Genomic DNA, 21906 nt, shown 5'->3' with positions numbered 1-21906 from the left:
TATTTATTTTTTTTGTCCCAAGTGATTGAATAATGACAAAAAAAAAAAAAAAAAAATATTTACAAAAAGTTGTCACTAAATGATATATTGCTCACACAGGCCATGGGCCTATGTGGAATTGCACCCCAAAATACATTCAGCTGCTTCTCCTGAGTATGGGGATACCACATGTGTGGGACTTTTTGGGAGCCTAGCCGCGTACGGGACCCCGAAAACCAATCACCGCCTTTAGGATTTCTAAGGGTGTAAATTTTTGATTTTACTCCTCACTACCTATCACAGTTTCGGAGGCCATGGAATGCCCAGGTGGCACAAAACCCCCCAAAATGACCCCATTTTGGAAAGTAGACACCCCAAGCTATTTGCTGAGAGGCATATTGAGTCCATGGAATATTTTATATTTTGACACAAGTTGTGGGAAAGTGACACTTTTTTTTTTTTTTTTTTTGCATAAAGTTGTCACTAAATGATATATTGCTCACACAGGCCATGGGCATATGTGGAATTGCACCCCAAAATACATTTAGCTGCTTCTCCTGAGTAGGGGGATACCACATGTGTGGGACTTTTTGGGAGCCTAGCCGCGTACTGGACCCCGAAAACCAATCACCGCCTTCAGGATTTCTAAGGGTGAAAATTTTTGATTTCACTCTTCACTGCCTATCACCGTTTCGGAGGCCATGGAATGCCCAGGTGGCACAAAACCCCCCCCAAATGACCGCATTTTGGAAAGTAGACACCCCAAGCTATTTGCTGAGAGGCATGGTGAGTATTTTGCAGCTCTCATTTGTTTTTGAAAATGAAGAAAGACAAGAAAAAACATTTTTTTTTTTCTTTTTTCAATTTTCAAAACTTTGTGACAAAAAGTGAGGTCTGCAAAATACTCACTATACCACTCAGCAAATAGCTTGGGGTGTCTACTTTCCAAAATGGGGTCATTTGGGGGGGTTTGTGCCACCTGGGCATTCCATGGCCTCCGAAACTGTGATAGGCAGTGAAGAGTGAAATCAAAAATTCACGCCCTTAGAAAGCCTGAAGGCGGTGCTTGGTTTTTGGGGTCCCGTACGCGGCTAGGCTCCCAAAAAGTCTCACACATGTGGTATCCCCGTACTCAGGAGAAGCAGCAGAATGTATTTTGGGGTGTAATTTCACATATTCCCATGGCATGTTTGAGCAATATAACATTTAGTGACAACTTTGTGCAAAAAAAAAAAAAATGTGTCTCTTTCCCGCAACTTGTGTCGCAATATAAAATATTCCATGGACTCGACATGCCTCTCAGCAAATAGCTTGGGGTGTCTACTTTCCAAAATGGGGTCATTTGGGGGGGTTTTGAACTGACCTGGCATTTTATGCACAACATTTAGAAGCTTATGTCACACATCACCCACTCTTCTAACCACTTGAAGACAAAGCCCTTTCTGACACTTATTGTTTACATGAAAAAGTTATTTTTTTTTTTGCAAAAAAATTACTTTAAACCCCCAAACATTATATATTTTTTTAAAGCAAATGCCCTACAGATTAAAATGGTGGGTGTTTCATTTTTTTTTTTCACACAGTATTTGCGCAGCGATTTTTCAAACGCATTTTTTGGGGAAAAAACACACTTTTTTAAATTTTAATGCACTAAAACACACTATATTGCCCAAATGTTTGATGAAATAAAAAAGATGATCTTAGGCCGAGTACATGGATACCAAACATGACATGCTTTAAAATTGCGCACAAACGTGCAGTGGCAACAAAATAAATACATTTTTAAAAGCCTTTAAAAGCCTTTACAGGTTACCACTTTAGATCTACAGAGGAGGTCTACTGCAAAAATTACTGCCCTCGATCTGACCTTCGCGGTGATACCTCACATGCATGGTGCAATTGCTGTTTACGTTTGACGACAGACCGCCGATTGCGTTCGCCTTAGCGCGAGAGCAGGGGGCGACAGGGGTGCTTTTTTTTTTTTTTTTTTTTTTTTTCTTTATTATTTTTCTGCTTTTTTTATCTTATTTTTAAACTGTTCCTTTCATATTTTTTTTTTTTAATCATTTTTATTGTTATCTCGGGGAATGTAAATATCCCCTATGATAGCAATAGGTAGTGACAGGTACTCTTTTTTGAAAAAATTGGGGTCTATTAGACCCTAGATCTCTCCTCTGCCCTCAAAGCATCTGACCACACCAAGATCGGTGTGATAAAATGCTTCCCCAATTTCCCAATGGCGCTATTTACATCCGGCGAAATCTAAGTCATAAAATGCTCGTAGCTTCCGGTTTCTTAGGCCATAGAGATGTTTGGAGCCACTCTGGTCTCTGATCAGCTCTATGGTCAGCTGGCTGAATCACCGGCTGCATTCCCAGGTTCCCTGTTGAGACAGGAGAGCCAGAGAAAAACACGGAAGACGGTGGGGGGGGGGGGGGGCATTCCCTCCCACGGCTTGTAAAAGCAGTCTAGAGGCTAATTAGCCGCTAGGATTGCTTTTACATGAAAGCCGACCGCTGGCTGAAAAGAATGATACCAAGATGATACCTAAACCTGCAGGCATCATTCTGGTATAACCACTCAAAGTCGTGAATAGCGTACCTGAAGACAAAAAAATGGTTAACAATAAAGCACAGTAAACGGTAAAGTATAAAAAATTGCATACCTGAAAAGCAAACATGATAAAACATAACAACAATAAAACATTGCAGAATAGAATACAGTAAAAAAGAGCAGAACAATAGAGAGAGAATAGAGAGAGAGAGATCAATAAAACGACAACTATTTTTTTTTATTTTATATATATATTTTTTTTTTGACACTTTTTTTGTAACTAACTTTTGTAACTGTAACCGGTTCCAGGTTCGGGTCTCTCAAAATGCGATGGCATCTTGGGAGACCCTGTGAAAGTGTGCCTAGTCTGTGCAATGCTGTACCCTACGCTAATACTCAACTAGTGAATGGTAGTGTTCAAAACATTCACCAATGCAAAGACCAGGATTGTCAGGACAGGAGGGACAATAATAGCGGGTGTCACGCCTATATTCGCGCTTGCTGCAGACACGACATCTTTTTTGGGGGTTCGTTGGGTAGGGGTACTCGGGAGGACTTAAAGAAAATGCCTCTCATGCAGCCGACTGCATTTGATTGGGGATGTGAATGGGGGAAGTACGGGCGCTGCAGAAGTGGTGGGTTCCCAATTAGGATTGGCGAATGCAGCAGGAAGGGCACTCTTTGCACGACGGGCCTGTGTTTGTCTTCTTGGTGGCAGCGGGACACTACTTGTGCTTGCCACCTCACCAGCTTGAACTGCACTTATGGGACTCGCCACGTCACCAAGTGTTACTGCAGTGCTGGTTTGACTACGACCGGGGTGTACTAGGGCGCTGGTGCTTGCCAGTTCACCAAAACGCTACCAAAAAAACTGTTAGCGATCGCAGGGATCAGGCCTGACTCTGCGAACGCTGCAGTTATGTGTTTATTGTTTTGTAAGTGTCAGTGATCGATCGATACTGCACTTGGGTGGGCTGGGCTGGGCCGGGCGGAGGGGCAAAACACAGGTGCTAGCAGGTATCTGGGCTGATCCCGCTAACACTGCGTTTTTGGGAACCCTAAACTGCTGGGGACGCTAGTATACATCTGATCGGATCAGATATTGATCCGATCAGATACTATACCACTAAGGGAGGTGTACGGCGCGTGTGTGGGTGTTAGCGGTACTGGCGCTAACCTGACGCTGCCTGGGGCTGGTGCTTGCCAGTTCACCAAAACGCTACCAAAAAAACTGTTAGCGATCGCAGGGATCAGGCCTGACTCTGCGAACGCTGCAGTTATGCGTTTAGTGTTTTGTAAGGGACAGTGATCGATCGATACTGCACTTGGGTGGGCCGGGCCGGGCGGAGGGGCAAAACGCAGGTGCTAGCAGGTATCTGGGCTGATCCCGCTAACACTGCGTTTTTGGGAACCCTAAACTGCTGGGGACGCTAGTATAGATCTGATCGGATCAGATATTGATCCGATCAGATACTATACCACTAAGGGAGGTGTACGGTGCGTGCGTGGGTGTTAGCGCTACTGGCGCTAACCTGACGCTGCCTGGTGCTTGCTTGCCAGTTCACCAAAATGCTACCAAAAAAACTGTTAGCGATCGCAGGGATCAGGCCTGACTCTGCGAACGCTGCAGTTATGCGTTTAGTGTTTTGTAAGTGACAGCGATCGATCGATACTGCACTTGGGTGGGCTGGGCTGGGCCGGGCGGAGGGGCAAAACGCAGGTGCTAGCAGGTATCTGGGCTGATCCCGCTAACACTGCGTTTTTGGGAACCCTAAACTGCTGGGGACGCTAGTATAGATCTGATCGGATCAGATATTGATCCGATCAGATACTATACCACTAAGGGAGGCGTATGCTGCGTGCGTGGGTGTTAGCGGTACTGGCGCTAATCTGACGCTGCCTGGGGCGACGCATATCACCGCCGGGCGATCAGGGGGCTAAACCTTTATTCGGTAATAAACGGCGGGTGCCCTGACACTATAAAAAATAAACGAACTAACCAGCGTCACCCGTAACACTTATACGGTGATCAGTGGTGAAAGGGTTAACTAGGGGGCAATCAAGGGGTTAAAACATTTATTAGATAGTATATGGGGGTCCCTGTCGCTATAAAACACTGACGGCGAACCTAAATATTTACGTCCCTAACTAGCGTCACCAGTGACACTAATACAGCGATCAGAAAAATTATCTCTTAGCAACACTGGTGACAGGGGGTGATCAAGGGGTTAAAACTTTATTAGGGGGGGTTAGGGGGGTACCCTAGACCTAAAGGGGGGTAAAACTAACTGTCCCAACACTGTAACTGTCACAAACTGACACCATGCAGTAATCAGAAAAAAAAAAAAAAAAAAAACCTGCTGGTGTCAGTTTGTGACAGGGGGGGGGGGTGATTGGGGGGGGATCGGGGGGCGATCGGGGGGGGGATCGGGGTGTTTTGTATGCCTGGCATGTTCTACTGTGTGTGTAGTGTGTTGTGCACTTACATTGATGTCTTCTCCCCTCGGCGCTGGAACGGAATACCGAGCTGAGGGGAGATGACATCATTTCCTTTGCTGCTGTTTAGCATACAGCAGCAAAGGAATGTTCCCATTGGCCGGCGGCGATCGCGAGGGGGGGGCCACGAACGGATGGCCTCCCCCTCATCTCGGATCGCCGGGGAACAGAACGGGACCGCCTCGGGCGGCGGGGGGGGGGTCCGATCGGACCCCCCACCCGCGGAAGGCAAATCACATACATGTACGTGATTTTGCCTGCCCGTGCCGCTTTGCCGACGTAAATCGGCGTTAGGCGGTCCTTAAGTGGTTAAAGTTCATGTGCGTGTAAAGGCAGCCACACAACTCCCCAATTAGTAGAAGCTGCTAGTACAGAATAATACGGGGGGGAGGGGGGGTGACAGGGTTTCATTCTGAATATATACAGTATCTTACATAAGTGAGTACACCCCTCACATCTTTGTAAATATTTTATTCTATCTTTTCATGTGACAACACTAAAGAAATGACACTTGTCTACAATGTAAAGTAGTGAGTGTACAGCTTGTATAACAGTGTAAATTTGCTGTTCCCTCAAAATAACATAATAAACACACAGCCATTAATATCTAAACCGCCGGCAACAAAAGTGAGTACACCCCTAAGTGAAAATGTCCAAATTGGGCCCAAAGTGTCAATATTTTGTGTGGCCACCATTATTTTCCAGCACTGCCTTAACCCTCTTGGGCATGGAGTTCACCAGAGCTTCACAGGTTGCCACTGGAGTCCTCTTCCACTCCTCCATGACGACATCACGGAGCTGGTGGATGTTAGAGACCTTGTGCTCCTCCACCTTCTGTTTGAGGATGCCCCACAGATGCTCAATAGGGTTTAGGTCTGGAGACATGCTTGGCCAGTCCATCACCTTTACCCTCAGCTTCTTTAGCAAGGGAGTGGTTGTCTTGGAGGTGTGTTTGGGGTCGTTATCATGTTGGAATACTGCCCTGCGGCCCAGTCTCTGAAGGGAGGAGATCATGCTCTGCTTCAGTATGTCACAGTACATGTTGGCATTCATGGTTCCCTCAATGAACTGTAGCTCCCCAGTGCCGGCAGCACTCATGCAGCCCCAGACCATGACACTCCCACCACCATTCTTGATTGTAGGCAAGACACACTTATCTTTGTACTCCTCTATTTTCCAAAGACAACCTCTGGACATGACGCTGAGAACGTGCACTCAACTTCTTTGGTTGACCATGGCGAGGCCTGTTCTGAATGGAACCTGTCCTTGGTCACCGTGTTGCATCTCAGTTTTAGGGTCTTGGCAATCTTCTTATAGCCTAGGCCAGTGATGGTGAACCTTGGCACCCCAGATGTTTTGGAACTACATTTCCCATGATGCTCAACTACACTGCATGAGCATCATGGGAAATGTAGTTCCAAAACATCTGGGGTGCCATCACTGGCCTAGGCCATCTTTGCGTAGAGCAATCATTCTCTTTTTCAGATCCTCAGAGAGTTCTTTGCCATGAGGTGCCATGTTGAACTTCCAGTGACCAGTATGAGAGAGTGAGAGCGATAACACCAAATGTAACACACCTGCTCCCCATTCACACCTGAGACCTTGTAACACTAATGAGTCACATGACACCGGGGAGGGAAAATGGCTAATTGGGCCCAATTTGGACATTTTCACTTAGGGGTGTACTCACTTTTGTTGCCAGCGGTTTAGACATTAATGGCTGTGTGTTGAGTTATTTTGAGGGGACGGCAAATTTACACTGTTATACAAGCTGTACACTCACTACTTTACATTGTAGCAAAGTGTCATTTCTTCAGTGTTGTCACATGAAAAGATAGAATAAAATATTTACAAAAATGTGAGATACAGTAGAAGTGAATAGTAAAGATATAACGGGACTGGGTGAAGTGTTATTACTACACTGACACAGAAATGGCGGTGGGGCTGCAGCGGTGGGGTCGGGGTCAGTGGGTCGAGTCACACATATAGAGCAGGCTGACCTCGGGACGACCCCTGTAATTCTCTGTCCTGCATTAGGCTCTTGTAGCGGATTATCTGGGAATTATTTATGTCCAGAAGTAAGTTAATGAGAGGAGCAGAGGAAATAAAAGGCCGCATAGAAAGGGATTACTCATTGTTTCGAAAACATGACGGAACCCAAGCCCACCCAACAAGCCGGCACCACCTTTCCCTCCACCAGAGTCAGACTTTAAATCAAGACGGATTGCAAGCTTTGCAAGAGAGGAGAGCTGATCATGTACAGTATGATGGTCAGCATTTTAGATGTAAACCCCAAGGCAGGATTCATGCATCCGCATTGCAGTAACCCACATTACCACGATGTGTGAGAACATACAAAAAAATGCATTGCAGTGCCTTCATCTGATTTTCTCTCCAGAAGGATGATGCCATCTTTGTTCAGGCATCATCCAGGGTCACTATCTACTTCCTGGACTGAAATGCCAGCCCAGAGATGACACAATCATGTAAATCCTGATAGATGTCCAGCTTTTGGCAGTGTACACAAATGCCCGACACAGATCAGCCCCTACTGCAGACTGAAATGCACTCATCTCCTGAGTCCTGTTGACAACACAGAAGCATTTCTGTGGATGAATGGTGTCAGCCCTGCCTGGTTATGGTTTATTGTCCACAAAATAGTCCCAAGATAAGAATTGGGAGGGCTAATTGCCCTCCTTGAGATAATACAAGATATGTGCAAAGGACAGCTCCGAATTTCTGGCAGGATCAACAGGTATTTTCTTTGCACTTACTGAACAAATATACGCAACATTTTGAGTGGTTTATTTAACAATCTAAACTGTAACAATAAAAGTAATTAAGTAATTATTGTTAGGCATGGTTTAGATGCACATCGAAGCCTGTCGTTCCTCTGAAAAGCAATCTGCATTTGGATAGCTATTCAGAGGCGACTGACAGGTGATGTCACACCTTTTCACTCATATAAAACAAACACAAGAGGGTGCCTCCATCTAGGTGTAGCGATTTATTAAAAAGAATAAAAGACAATAAAAATGCACTCACAAGTTGAAAGTGGATCAAGGCTTGTCATAAACCCATATAGACCTCCACAGGATGACCAGGAGGCTGCAGAGCTCGGCAGGCAAGCGGCTGGCTGAAGCAGAGTTCTTCTTGGAAGGAGCAGCTTTCAGGCTGGAACATAGGCAGCAGCAGCTTTTGGGTGTAGCAAGATGACTGCGGCTCCAATGAGCACCTCTCTCGGCTGGGTGATGGTAACAGGAAGCGGAGGGGGGTGGCTACATGTTTCAGGCCAACAGGACTGCCCCTTTATCAAACCATAGGAAAGATCCAGCCAAAGAAAGGTGCTGATTGGAGCTGCAGCCATCTTGCTACACCCAGAAGCCGCTACTGCCTATGTTCCAGCCTGAAGCCTGACAGCTGTACTTCCACCAAGAACTCTGCTTCAGCCAGCTGCTTGCCTGCAGAGCTCTGCAGCCTCCCGGTCATCCTGTGGAGGTCTATATGGGTTTATGACAAGCCTTGATCCACTTTCAACTTGTAAGTGCGTTTTTATTGTCTTTTAATCTTTTTAATAAATCACTACACCTCACAGGATAAAGTAACCCCCCCTTTCCCCTTCTCTCTGATAGTTGGGTTTAACTTATTCACGCTGACGGTACGCAAATATGCGGCCTCACGGTGGGTGGGGCTTGGCGCTGAGCAGCCGCATAATTGCGTATCACACTGCAAACACAGCTGCGCCGACAGCACGCGCCCTGCACCCTCCTGGCACAGTTACCGATGGCTAACGGAAAGCTCCCGATTGCTGCTTGCAATTGAGAGATTTCCAATCATGTGACCAACGTGACAGCCAATCACGGCGGTCACATGATCATAAACCCCGCCCCAGGCCTCCCGTCATCTGAAACTCCTTAAAGGGGCAGGAGACACTGGCGCTAGGGGCTTAAAAAAAAAAAACCTCTCTTTCTAAACCACCTGTTTTCACTTTAAGCTGCAGTCACATGATGAATTTGATGATGATTCAAAATGAATGGGCTCCAGTCACACCGCACTGAATCCCATGTGAATGGCACAGGAATGTGGTACGGTTCCTGCACGATTCATATGTGTCAACTGAGGCTAAATCTCAATTCAGGACATATGCGTTCTGATCCAGATTAAAAATGCATTGGACTGCATCTGGTGTGAGCCAGCCCTGAGAGGGAGCGGTTGATGGGCAGAAAAATTGTTAAAAGACCCCCTGAAACAGGTCCTCTCCATAAAGAGGACCTGTCACCTGCTCATGATATTACACGGGGGGGGGGGGGGCTTGTTAGCCACTTTGCGATAGTAATAAAGTTAAATGTAAAAAAAAAAGTAAAAAAACGTAAAAAAAACAAAATGACAATAGAAAAAGTAAAAATTAAAAAAAAACAAAAAAACATAATAGCAACTCTGTCACCCCACGCACATGCACAAATGCAAACACATGTGAGGTATCACCGTGAAGGTGACACCTATAATTCTAGGGGTGGCATTCTTAAATACCAACGGAAGAGAAACCCCTCCAGTTGCTGCACACTGGCAAAGCCTAAGTGTATCCCGAATGAAAGCAACTTCAGCTCGGCTCCCTCCTCCTCCACCTCCATGACTAAGCCCCAGTGGCGAGGCGAAACGCGTCAAAGTGGGCTTTTCAGGATACAATCTGGCTTTTCCGCTGTTTGGCGACTGGAAGGGTTTCTTTTTACTTTTCTTGGTATGCAATGAACTGGGACGGGCTCTTTTCCACGCCAGAACCCTCCTTCTTCTATGTGGGTCACCGGAAATCAGGGATGGGAACCTTCAGCGGTACCCAACGTTTCCCTAACATATTAACATTCATGGGTAATGCTAAATTAATAAAGGGCTTTTAAAGTGTTGACTATGGACAATTTTGGTTACTGTGGTCTTTTGTCATTGAACAGGTACAGCCTTAACCACTTACCAACCGGCCACTGTATATATACGTCATTACTTTGGAGATGGATATCTTGATAATGGCAGCAGCTGCTGCCACAACCGAGGTATCCATCTTTAGGGCCGGCGGTTCTGTGTACGATAATGGTGGTCTCTGCGGCGGGTTCGCCGCGAGATCACCGTTATCGGCTGCGGGAGAGGTGCCACCCCCCTCCCGCCGCTCTCCCGCGCCCTCCGCCGCTTACCGGAGCCGTCGGTAGCGGCGGAGGCGATCGGGTTCACTTCCTAGGTATGGAGACGAGTGAGGCTAAGATGGCCCCCACCCGTCTCCATACCATAGGAGGGCGGAAGCGACGTCATAACGTCAGCTCCGCCCATTTGTCTTAAAGGCACTTTTTTTTGTCATTTTTTTAAACAACATTTTTTTTTTTGCATTAAAGTCCAAATATGAGATCTGAGGACTAGCTGCCATAACCCCGGTATCCTCGTTTTCAACGGGCGGTTCGCTACAAGATAAAAGTGGTCTCTGCAGCGGATTCGCAGCAAGATTACTTTTATCGGTGGCGGGAGAGGACCTCCCCCCTTCCGCCGCAATCCGGTGCCCTCCGCCGCTTACCAGAGCCGTCGGCAGCAGTGGAGGCGATCGTGTCCTTTCACATTCTGTGCATGGAGACGAATGAGGGTAAGATGGCCCCCACCGGTCTTCATACAATTGCTGGGCAGAAGCAACGTCAAAACGTCACTTCCGCCCATACATCTTAAAGGCACTTTTTTCGTTGTCATTTTTTCAAAATGACCAAATTTTTTTTTTATTTTATTGCATTTAAGTCCAAATATGAGATCAGAGGTCTTTTTGACCGCAGATCTCATATTTAAGAGGACCTGTTATGCTTTTTTCTATTACAAGGGATGTTTACATTCCTTGTAATAGGAATAAAAGTGATCCAAATTTTTTTTTAAAAAACAGTGAAAAAATAAAGTAAAATAAATAAGTAAAAAAAAAATTTTTAAGTGCCTTGTCCCGACGATCTCGCGTGCAGAAGTGAAAGCATACGCGAGTAGCACCCGCATATGAAAACGGTGGTCAAACCACACATGTGAAGTGTCGCCGCGACCGGTAGAGCAAGAGCAATAATTCTAGCCCTAGACCTCCTCTGTAACGCAAAACATGCAACCTGTAGAATTTTTTAAACGTCGCCTATGGAGATTTTTAAGGGTAAAAGTTTGACGCCATTCCACGAGCAGGCGCAATTTTGAAGCGTGACATGTTGGGTATCAATTTACTTGGCGTAACATTAACACTTTTTTTTTTTATCAAAAATAATTTTTATTGAGCATAAGAGAAAAATATAACTAGCACAGGTACAATTTAGTGCAACATGCACTACATTTACGGATTAGTCCAATTGGCAAATGATACTAATATGTTATTGAAATCATCACTATATAGGTAATACAGAAGGTAGATTAACTAGCAGCATATATAAAGAAAAACAACAATAAAAATACATAAGTAGAAGTGGGGATAAGAAAAAGAAAAAAAAAGTGATGAGAAAAGAGGAAAAATGTTTCCCTTTTAAAACAATGAAATAATCAGGCCTTCGCATTGCAAACCATCAGGTATTGGATTGGGATGAAACCAATAGTAAGAGGATTGAGGGGTAAGTTGAGTAGTACAACCCAACTAGTCCGGGCGGTGAGCCCTTGCAGTATTAGTTGAGGTGTCTTCTAGCCATCTGTCCCAAATTTTGTGGAATTTGTCGGGGCAGCCCCTACGCATGTAGAGTATTTTTTTGAAAGGGAGAGTGGTGTTAACTGCTCTGATCCACTGTCACAAGGTGGGGAGGGTCCCCCTCAACCAGGTTTTAGCTATCTGCAGCCTGGCTAAAAATAGTGTTTCTTGTAGAAAGGTGTGCAAATATTTTTCACCTTCTGAGAGCGAAAGGAGACCTAACACACATTGGCGGGGGCATAGGGATAATGGGGACCCCATATGGTCATGTAGAAATTTCACCAGTTGGGTCCAATATCCTTGTATGGAAGGGCAAGCCCACATTAAATGAAAAAAGGAAGCTGTGGAGTGACCGCAGTTCGGGCAGTTTGGGTTATAATCGTGCCTATACTTAGATATGCGATGGGGGGTTAGATATGATCTGTGGAGCATATAAAGGTGGGATAGGCGATCAGATAGCCTGGGGGAGACTACTTTATAGTTCGCGAGAGCCTCCTCCCAGTCCTCATCTGTTAGGGTGCCAAGATCCGACTCCCAGCGCAATTTTAATTGGTGAGTAATGGCATCAGCCGTAGGTCTTATTAAGTAGGTGTAGAGTTGGGAGATCAGTTTTTTTGAGTCCTTCCCCATAACTATATCCACTGGGAGTGGGATCTCGAGGGCCGGGATGGGGCCCCCCAGCTGCGTATTAAGTGCGTGTCTTAGTTGAAGGTAGCGGAAGATCATGTGGTTTGGTAGGGCGAACTCGTCTTTGAGTGTCTGAAAAAGCTTGACCGCCCCGCGGGCTACAACTTGTGTTAGATATATGACACCTTTAGAGACCCAGAGGTTGTGATCTGGAATAGTGATGAGTTCAGGGAGATTAGGGTTGTCCCATAGAGGGGTGTGGGAGTGCGGGGAGGGTGCCTGACCAATGCGCATCACTGTGCGCCAAATTTTACAGTGGTGTATTAGCATTAATCCCCCTTTGCTAGTGTGAGTTGAGGCACGGGGTTCACAGAATAGAATTTGAAAGGGGTGGGAGATCAAACAAGAGGTTTGTGAACATACCATTTGAGAGTAGCGTATTTTATCTGAGTGGTTAAAGTGGAAGAAGTGGGATAGTTGGGCCGCAATGTAATATATGTAGAGGTCGGGAAGTGCCGTACCTGCTAGTTCAGTGGGACATTTAAGGACCCTCCACGGCAATTTATGACGGGAGGGACCCCAAACAAAGGTATTGAGAATGGATTCCATTGCTTTAAATATGCGTAGTGGGAGTTGTATTGGAGAATGCCAGAATATATAAAGTAGCTTGGGGAGGAGGATCATCTTCACAAGATTAATGCGCCCCATTACCCCGAGAGGGAGCCTGGACCACACCTGGGTTTTAAGTTTAAGCATGGTGAATAGCGGTTCAATGTTGAGTGCTATATAGTCAGAGATTGAGCGGGAGATTTGTATGCCTATATATTTGATTTCGCTAGCTCTGACTAGCGGCAGAGTAGCTTGTTCGGAGGTGGGGGCGCCCAGGTCTAGGGGAAGAATTTGGGATTTGGCCCAATTTATCTGGAGTCCGGAGTATGCGCCAAACGCCGTGATCACGTGTAGAGCTGCCTGAAGCGAGGGGCCTGCGTCTGCTAAATAAAGAAGCATGTCGTCAGCGTAGAGGCTAATCACCTCAGTCAGCCCCTGATGCGGAGGCCCTGGATATTGGGATGAGACCGAAGCGCTAGTAGAGATATATAGTGTTGAATAGAAAGATCTGAATTCTTCAGCTACCTGATCAGGGTCAGTGGTTTTGACCCCGGAGGCCGTTTGCAAGGAGACTACCACTGGGGGTTTGTGATCTAAATGGGCCATGTAAGCCAGAAGCTTGCCTGCTCTTTCTTCATGTTCGTAGACACGTTGCTTGCTAAAGAAAATACCCTGTTTGGCCTTTTCAAAATGCAATTGGTTGGTGAGTCTAGACTGTTAATATATCAGGGAGGCGTACGCGGCTGTGGGGCTATTTTGGAAATTTTGTTCTAAAGTATGGAGATGTTCCTCCGCCTGAGTTATCAGTAGTTTGGATGCGACCTTATGTCTGTTGATGCGCATCGAGAGAATCATGCGAACGTGCATCTTAAAAGCCTCCCAAGTGGATCCGGTCAGGGCAGTGCCATCATTTATATTAAAATAGTGGTCCCATTCACGTTGGAGACCCTCTATGTCTGGGAGGATAGTGAGCCAAAAAGGGTTTAGCCTCCAGATCCGAGCAATAGAGGGAGATGGCATCCGTAACCTGATCCAATAAGGAGAGTGGTCAGATAGCACCCTGGCGTCAAACCCCGCCTCAGTCAAGTATAGAAGAGAGAAGGAGCCAGGAATATGTAGTCTATACGAGACATAGATGATCTTGAGGGGGTGAAACAGGAGAAACGTTGCTGTGTTGTGTGTAAGTGCCTCCAGGTGTCTGTGAGGACAAATTCTGTGAGGAATTTTCCAAATCTGGTAGTATAGGTATTAGGATGTGTAGGGTTGGCAGGACTTATCCTATCGTAGTGTGGGGCTATGACTGCATTAAAGTCTCCAGCCCAAACTGCTGGCACTGAGGGATATTTGGACATGAAGTCTATACCCTGCTGTAATATATTGAATTGAAATGGGGGAGGGATGTAGAAGGTCAATAGGAGAAACTCCAACCCCCCCCCCACAGTAACATGCAAAAATAATGACCTTCCCTGGGGATCCGAACGCAGATTGTGGAGCTGAAACTGCACCGTCTTAGCGACAAGGATCACAATGCCACAGGAGTTGGAAGTATGTGGGGCATGATACGCCCAGCCCACCCAGGGCTTCTTGAGACTCATTTGTTTCTGGCCTATAAGATGGGTTTCAACAAGAATGGAAATGTCAGCTCGCTGCGATTTTAGGTGTGAGAGCACCGCGGTCCGCTTAGCCCTGTCACCAAGGCTGCGGACATTCCAAGTTAGAATTTTGTGCGTTGCCATGATGGGGGGGATGGGGTTACAGAGTTGCAGTCGGAGCCCCAGGAGGTAACAGTATGTGTGTAGCATATCATTGGTTATTAAGCAACATCTAGGCATACTGACAGAAGTGTGGAACACAACTTCAACAATGAGAGCATCTAGGGAGCTCCAGGTTCGTGTACATGGGGCCGCCGCATGAAACAGGCCGCCTCCCCCTGTAGACGGACGTATGGGGAGAGTCACAGCTATTATGACCGACCGCCATATGCAGTTGAGTTTAAACCTATTGTTAAGCAATATAGACATACAATTGGACATATGTATAAAGGTACAGAACATAACAAAAATAAAGAAAATAACAAAAAGAACCGCTTCTGCATGAACACTGGTCCAGCAAGGCAGAGGTAACTCACTGCCATCCCGGGGAACTGAGGAGGCAGAGGCCGGCCAGGGAAACTTTCTTAGAAGAGTGGAAGTCAGTTGCGGCTCAGGAGCCACAGTCCTGATGCGACCAAGAAGGCCGGTGGAGGGCGAACAAACTGAAGAACGCATGGGGATGCGGGGGACGAAATCCGGTTCCCAAGTGGCCAGTGCGGGTGCACCGCCTGAGATCAATGGGTAGGAGTTGGTGGGGGATGGGATGGTGGCTGACTGTACATCATGGGGGGGAATGAGAGGGGAGGTCAAGCATAGAATTAACATGCAGAGCAGCATGGGGCATTACTCACAGTTCTCGACGGTGGTATGATGTGGCAGGTAAAGCGTAAGTAACGCATTGTCCGGATGCAAACAGCCAGGGATTATAATAAAGAGCGCATGAGGCTTTTCAGGCCGGGCCCAAATCAGGTTCACCGCGTTGCTCCAGCCAGGATAGGACAGCCTGGGGATCCTCAAAGAACTGCGTCTTACCGTCATATGTCACCCGGAGACGGGCAGAAAAAAGCATGGCATATTTAATATGATGTATGCGGAGTTGTCGTTTTACATAAGTGAAGCGCGCCCTTTTCTTCTGCACTTCAGCGGAAAAGTCTGGGTAAACTGCCACGGTGACATTGCCGAGGGGGAATGTTGCCTTTTTCACGTGTGAGCCTGAGGATTGTGTCCCGGTCTCGGTAGTTCAATAGCTTGGCTATGAATGTTCTTGGAGGGGCACCAGCCGGTGGGGGTCTTGCAGCCAGTCGATGAGCGCGCTCCACCACAAATGTGGAGGAGAAAGCCTCCCCGCCAAAGGTTTTAATGAGAAGGTTTTCAAGGAAGGTGGGGGGATCAGCACCCTCTGCTTTTTCTGGCAGGCCTACGAAACAGAGGTTGCACCTCCTCAGGCGGTTTTCCATCTCATCCTGTTTGGAGAGAACCGTGCTGAGCTGATGTTGAAGTTGCTCGGTAGATATCTGAAGTGGATGCAGATCATCCTTCACGTGTCCAACTCAGCGTTCAGTTTCAGTCACGCGGTCGCGCAGTTACTGGACGTCCTGCCGGATTAGGGATATGTCGATTTTCACCTCCTCGATTCTGGAGGTGAGAGTAGATTGACATAGGGCGATGGCTTCCAGGACCCTGGCTGTGTCCCCAGAGGTGGGCTCGTCAGGAGCGGGGGATTGTGCGGCGCCATCTTCCTCTCCCTGGTCCCGATCGTCATGGCGATATTATGCCAGCCTGGCCGCCATGCCGGTTCTCTTATGCCCCGTACACACGGTCGGACTTTGTTCGGACATTCCGACAACAAAATCCTAGGATTTTTTCCGACGGATGTTGGCTCAAACTTGTCTTGCATACACACGGTCACACAAAGTTGTCGGAAAATCCAATCGTTCTAAACGCGGTGACGTAAAACACGTACGTCGGGACTATAAACGGGGCAGTGGCCAATAGCTTTCACCTCTTTATTTATTCTGAGCATGCGTGGCACTTTGTCCATCGGATTTGTGTACACACGATCGGAATTTCCGACAACGGATTTTGTTGTCGGAAAATTTTATCTCCTGCTCTCCAACTTTGTGTGTCGGAAAATCCGCTGGAAAATGTCCGATGGAGCCCACACATGGTCGGAATTTCCGACAACACGCTCCGATTGGACATTTTCCATCGGAAAATCTGACCGTGTGTACGGGGCATTAGGGGGAGACATGCCTGGGTGCAGGTAGATAAGTAGGAGATGGTGTGCGGGTCGTCTGTGGATAATGAATCCCCTAGGATCGGTATAAAGGATCGGTCTCGGACGGAGCTCTCACCACACGCGTCTTACTCCATGCAGTTGCAGACCACGCCCCAAAATTGGGCTAACTTTACTGCTGTCTAATTTTTTTATTCAAAAAAGTGATTTTTTTCCAAAAAAGTGCGCTTATAAGACCGCTGCGCAAATACGGTGCAAAAAAACGTATTGCAATGACCACCATTTTATTCTCTAGGGTGTTAGAAAAAAAAACAATATATAATGTTTGGGGGTTCTAAGTAATTTTCTAGCAAATAAAACTGTTTTAAACATGTAAAGACCTAAAATCCAAAACAAGGCTGGTCCTTTTAAATGCTAATATGTTTGGTATCTATTTACTCGACCCAGCCTCATTTTTTATATTTTACCCCAAAATTATATATCACAAAAAAAAATAAAAAAAAAATAAGTCAGACTATGCTGAGCCATACTAACAGCTATTTTTGTCTTTCCTGCAGGGACAGAAGAATGACCCCCCAGCCTCCTGGCCCCCAGAAGGGCACTCTGGACAAGGCGGAAGTTACCAGTGACCAGCTCACGGCAGCCTCGGTTGGGAACGTGGATTGGCTGCGGCTGTGTATGCAGAAAGCGGACTCGCACGTCGAACAGGATGGGAATGTAAGTGTCAGCTCAGCGGGCCGCAGTAAAATTACATAACGCAGCCTCTATCTCTAGACAACACTAAACACTGGGGGATGAGGACGGTAAGACCCAGTTAATCCTCTGTGACCCGGTAATCTGCAGCCATCTGGTTTTTGCTACATTATCTGATGATGTGAAGATAATACAACGCATCTATGGGGCAGAGCTGCCATCAGGAGAAATTCCTGCAATTTTGCTGTATAAAATATCATTTAGTTAATTAATCCTCTATGGAGAAGTCACTGATCAGGGCAATCCATATGTATTTAGATGCAGAACTACAAAGCCCAGCAAGTTTTCCCTTCCAGTCGTTTTTGTGTATCAGTGCTGCATTAAACGTTTATTTATTTATTATGGTCAGGGCTAAAAAAAATAATAAAGGTAAAGGTAAATATGGAATATTGCATATGAATATATTGTATTCTCATGTCCAGACAGCAGGGGGAGCGCTTGGTCCCTTATACATTTTTTCCAGGCTATCCTTAGATCAGGAGTTGGCAACCTCGGCACACGTGCGGTGAAACGTCAAAAATCATCTTGCTGCTGCTTCTGGGATTCATGCCTATGGTTGTCAGAGTTTTGCAATGCCTCACAGGACTTGCAGTTCAACAATAGTTGGAGTGCCAAGGTTGCTCACCTTTGCTCCAAAAAATGTTGTTTACAGAGCTTCGTAGCTCTAGCTGACATTTCCATACATTGATGAGTCAGAACAGATACTCCCAACTCCATATGAATCCTCCCTTTCCTTCCATAGTTTTCAATCAGAGACAGCATGTCTAAAAGCATGCAGTTTCTGCTGCATGCACCCTTTAACAAAACCAATAGTGCTTTGGAAACTCTTTAGAATTCACCCCCTAAAGAGTTGCTGGATTTTACAGGCATGCTTAGCCTCGTTACTGGCAATTTTCCTTGTTGCTGCACTGACACTCACAGACCCACTGGTGAGTACAGACAGATGGACTTCCACTTCGGCAATCTTCTTTTTGTTATTTTATTGGCTCAGCTATCCAGAGGAGAGAGGGTTGGGGTACAGGATACCCAAAAGTACCAGCAAAAATTCCCTCTGCTCCATAGTATCTCTAATCTCTGCTGATACCGATACAGTAGGCTGGACAGTCAACAACCTTTAAGTATCTCTGCCACAGACAGGCCAGTTATGGATCTTTAAACACAGATGGGCAATTTGTCACCGTGGACCTTAAAGCTGGGACTGGCAATTGAATAAGCAGAACTGTTCTTCAGCTTCAGCGGGGCCTGAGGAGTATGAAGCTGACCTCTCTAGAACTAAATCCTTTCCAGGCAGCAGGCCTGAGGAATATGAAGTGGGCATCTCTAGAGCTGCAGTATATCCTCCCCAGGATGCAGTCCAGGGGAGCATGAAATGGACCTCTAAAGCTATATTCTCTCCAGGCTGCAGGCCCGGGGTACATAAAATTGACCTTGTTAGGGCTATATCCTTCACAGGCAGCAGTCCTGAGGAGCATGAAGTGGACCACTATAGAGATACTGGGTATATCTTCCCCAGGCAGCATACCCGAGGAGTGAGAAATGGACCTCTAGGGCTATATCCCCCCCAGGCAGCAGATCTGAGGACATGAAATGACTCTCTAAAGCTATATTCTCTTCAGGCAGCAGGCCTGAGGAACATAACATTGACCTCCTTAGGGCTATATACTTCCCAGGCAGCAGTCCTGAGAAGCAAGAAATGGACTTCTAGAGTTAGAACCCCCAGGCAGCAGTCCTGAGAAGCAAGAAATGGACTTCTAGAGTTAGAACCCCCAGGCAGCAGGCCTGAGGAGCATTAAATAGATCTCTCTAGATCTATATCCTTCCTAGGCAGCAGACCTAAGGAGCATGAAGTAGACCTTTACAGCTTTATCCTCTCCAGGCAGCAGGCCTGAGGAGCATGAAATGGATCTCTAAAGCTATAATCTCTCCAGGCAGCAAACCTAAGGACCATGAAGTGGACCTTTAGAACTATATCCTTCCTAGGAAGCAGACCCGAGGAGCATGAAATGGACTTATAAAGCTATATTCTCTCCAGACAGCAGGCCTGAGGAACATAACATTTACTTCTTTAGAACTATATCTTCTCCAGGCAGCAAATCCTGAGAGGCAAAGCCGCCTGGACCCACATCCTTCCCAGGCAACAGGCCTGGAATGCCAGGGACTTTCTACCAGTACAGCCTCACATGGCAAATCATTGGAAAGGATAGACCCTCCACTTAAAATATTTATTTTCTTCCCTAGCCCACATCACTGGCAAAAATCTCTTCTTTGAGCAGTAAAATAAATAATCATATCCCAACACATTATATCTTCTCTCTCTACTTATTGGAGTACGCTCAACAGTAGTAGGCAGAAAAAAAAAACAATGTCCTTGGGCTTAGGGGAGATCCAGCAAACCCAGATAACACAGAGCTGAGGCCGGCTACAGCCTAGTTACCCTCACTAAATTTAGACTAGGGACCCTCCAGCTCGTAGCAGGGTCCCTACAAATAAAATTGATCAAAACCATTATAGTTTGACTTTAAGTTCCTTGACCATCAAGCATTATGTGATGGATATTACTTGTAAAAGGGATAGTGGTGTTAAAAAAAAGGATGTCATGATACAGTTCATTTCCTCTCTCAGGGATTCACAGCTTTACACATGGCCGCTCTGCATGGTCGGCTTCAATGTCTGAAGCTTCTAATTGAGGATTACAAGATAGACGTGAACCTGCCCAGCCGGTGTAAATGGAGAGCTCTGCACCTGGTCTTAAATCAGAAGAACGGAAAGAGGGCAAAAGAATGTTTACAGCTTCTACTGCAGTGCGGGGCCGACGTAAACACGTGAGTAACTGCGCACTGTGTTTTTCACAGGGAATCGGTCCAATCAACCAATGTTCCTTTTTTATTTAAAGGTGTTTTATTTTTGGGGGGTTTTAGATTTATATTACAAAGCTAACCTACTCCTATTACTCAGAATCATCTTGAAGTTTGTAAAGTTGTAGCAAATATGTTGAGGTGCACTGCATCATGGGTACATTGGCCGCTACTGTATTTGTGCATTCGGTGCCATTCTAAATGAATGGCACCACAATATTCCACACATCATGTGTTAATAAAGAAGAAGATTTTGAAGATGAGGCTGTGCAGTACTGGGTATGCATCAAGGCATCAGGACAACAAAAAGTATTTGCAATTTTAAATGCCTTTATTTTGTATTGTCTATTGCCTCTGTTGACAATGCTTTAGAGCAGCCGTCTCCAAACTGCCGCCCTTTATCCAGCCCTTGGGGGAATAGTCCATCCACTGACACCAACTATTGGTCACCATTCTTCCCACTGACACCAATGATGGGGCACTATTCCTCCCACTCACACCAGCAATGGGGCATAATTCCTTTCACTGAAAGCAACAAGGGGGCACTTTTCCTCTCATTGACACCAACAATGGGGCAGAATTCCTTACACTGACACCAACAATGAGGCAGAATCTCTTCCATTGACACCAACAATGGGGCAGAATTCCTTCCACTGACCCCAACAATGGGGAAGAATTCCTTCCCTTGACATCAACGATGGGGAAGAATTCCTTCCATTGACACCAACAATGGGGCACTATTCCTCCACTGACAACAACAATGGGGTCGAATCCCTTCCATTAACACCAACGATGGGGAAGAGTTCCTTCCATTCACACCAACGATGGTGCAGAATTCCTTCCACTGACACTAATGATGGGGCAAAATTAATTCCACTGACACCAACGTTGGGGCAGAATTCCTGTCATTAACGCCAAGAATGGGGCACTATTCCTCCCACTGACACCAACAAAAGGGCACGATTCCTCCCACTGACAGCAAAGATAGGGGGTTTCTTCCCACTGTATGCCAGGACATTTTTTATTCCCACTGGTCCTAGTCTGGCCCCTTTAAATCCTGACAGTAAACTGACCCTTTGCTTAGAAAGTTTGGAGACTCATGCTTTAGAGGTAAGAAAATGCTAGACAGGATCGAATTTTTGAAAAAAGTTATTTGCCCCCTAATTTATTTTTACTTACTTCGAGTTTGACTTTTCAGCTTGACATTTAGAGATGTGAGCCTCTGTCTGGCAGGTGGTCACCTAGCTTTCTCACCTCCAAATGGTGAGGGGCTCAATAGGTTCTGGTGTGGGTCCTGAAACCCTGAGACTTTGTAGAGCATTTGGTGGAATAAAGCCTCTATTTCTAGGTCCACATTTTACTTGGTAGCCAGACTTTACTCTTATGCCGCGTACACACGAGCGGACTTTACGACAGACTTTGCCCGGCGGACGGGATTTCATCGGACAATTCGATTGTGTGTGGGCTCCAGCGGACTTTGTTTTCTCAAAAGTTGGACGGACTTAGATATGAAACATGTTTCAAATCTATCCGACT

The 21906-nt window shown here is 46.2% G+C and overlaps 1 protein-coding gene across 2 annotated transcripts in view; it reads left to right on the top strand.

Moving 5' to 3' along the window:
* ANKRD53 (ankyrin repeat domain 53) overlaps window positions 1–21906 on the top strand; it is a 38590-nt gene that overhangs the window by 3788 nt on the left and 12896 nt on the right. Inside the window, exons 2-3 of one of the 2 annotated variants that reach the window (XM_073611039.1) lie at window positions 17326–17479; window positions 20138–20337. In XM_073611039.1, the coding sequence (XP_073467140.1) occupies window positions 17326–17479; window positions 20138–20337 (354 nt within the window). Of the gene's footprint in view, window positions 1–17319; window positions 17480–20137; window positions 20338–21906 lie in introns of both variants that reach the window. The other variant, XM_073611038.1, reaches the window with a different exon arrangement.

This window comes from Aquarana catesbeiana, linkage group LG01 (assembly GCF_042186555.1).
Source record: "Aquarana catesbeiana isolate 2022-GZ linkage group LG01, ASM4218655v1, whole genome shotgun sequence".
In the NCBI taxonomy this organism is placed as follows: domain Eukaryota; kingdom Metazoa; phylum Chordata; class Amphibia; order Anura; family Ranidae; genus Aquarana; species Aquarana catesbeiana.
Note: the sequence above shows the minus strand (reverse complement) of the source record. Positions and strands in the feature narration are given on the sequence as shown.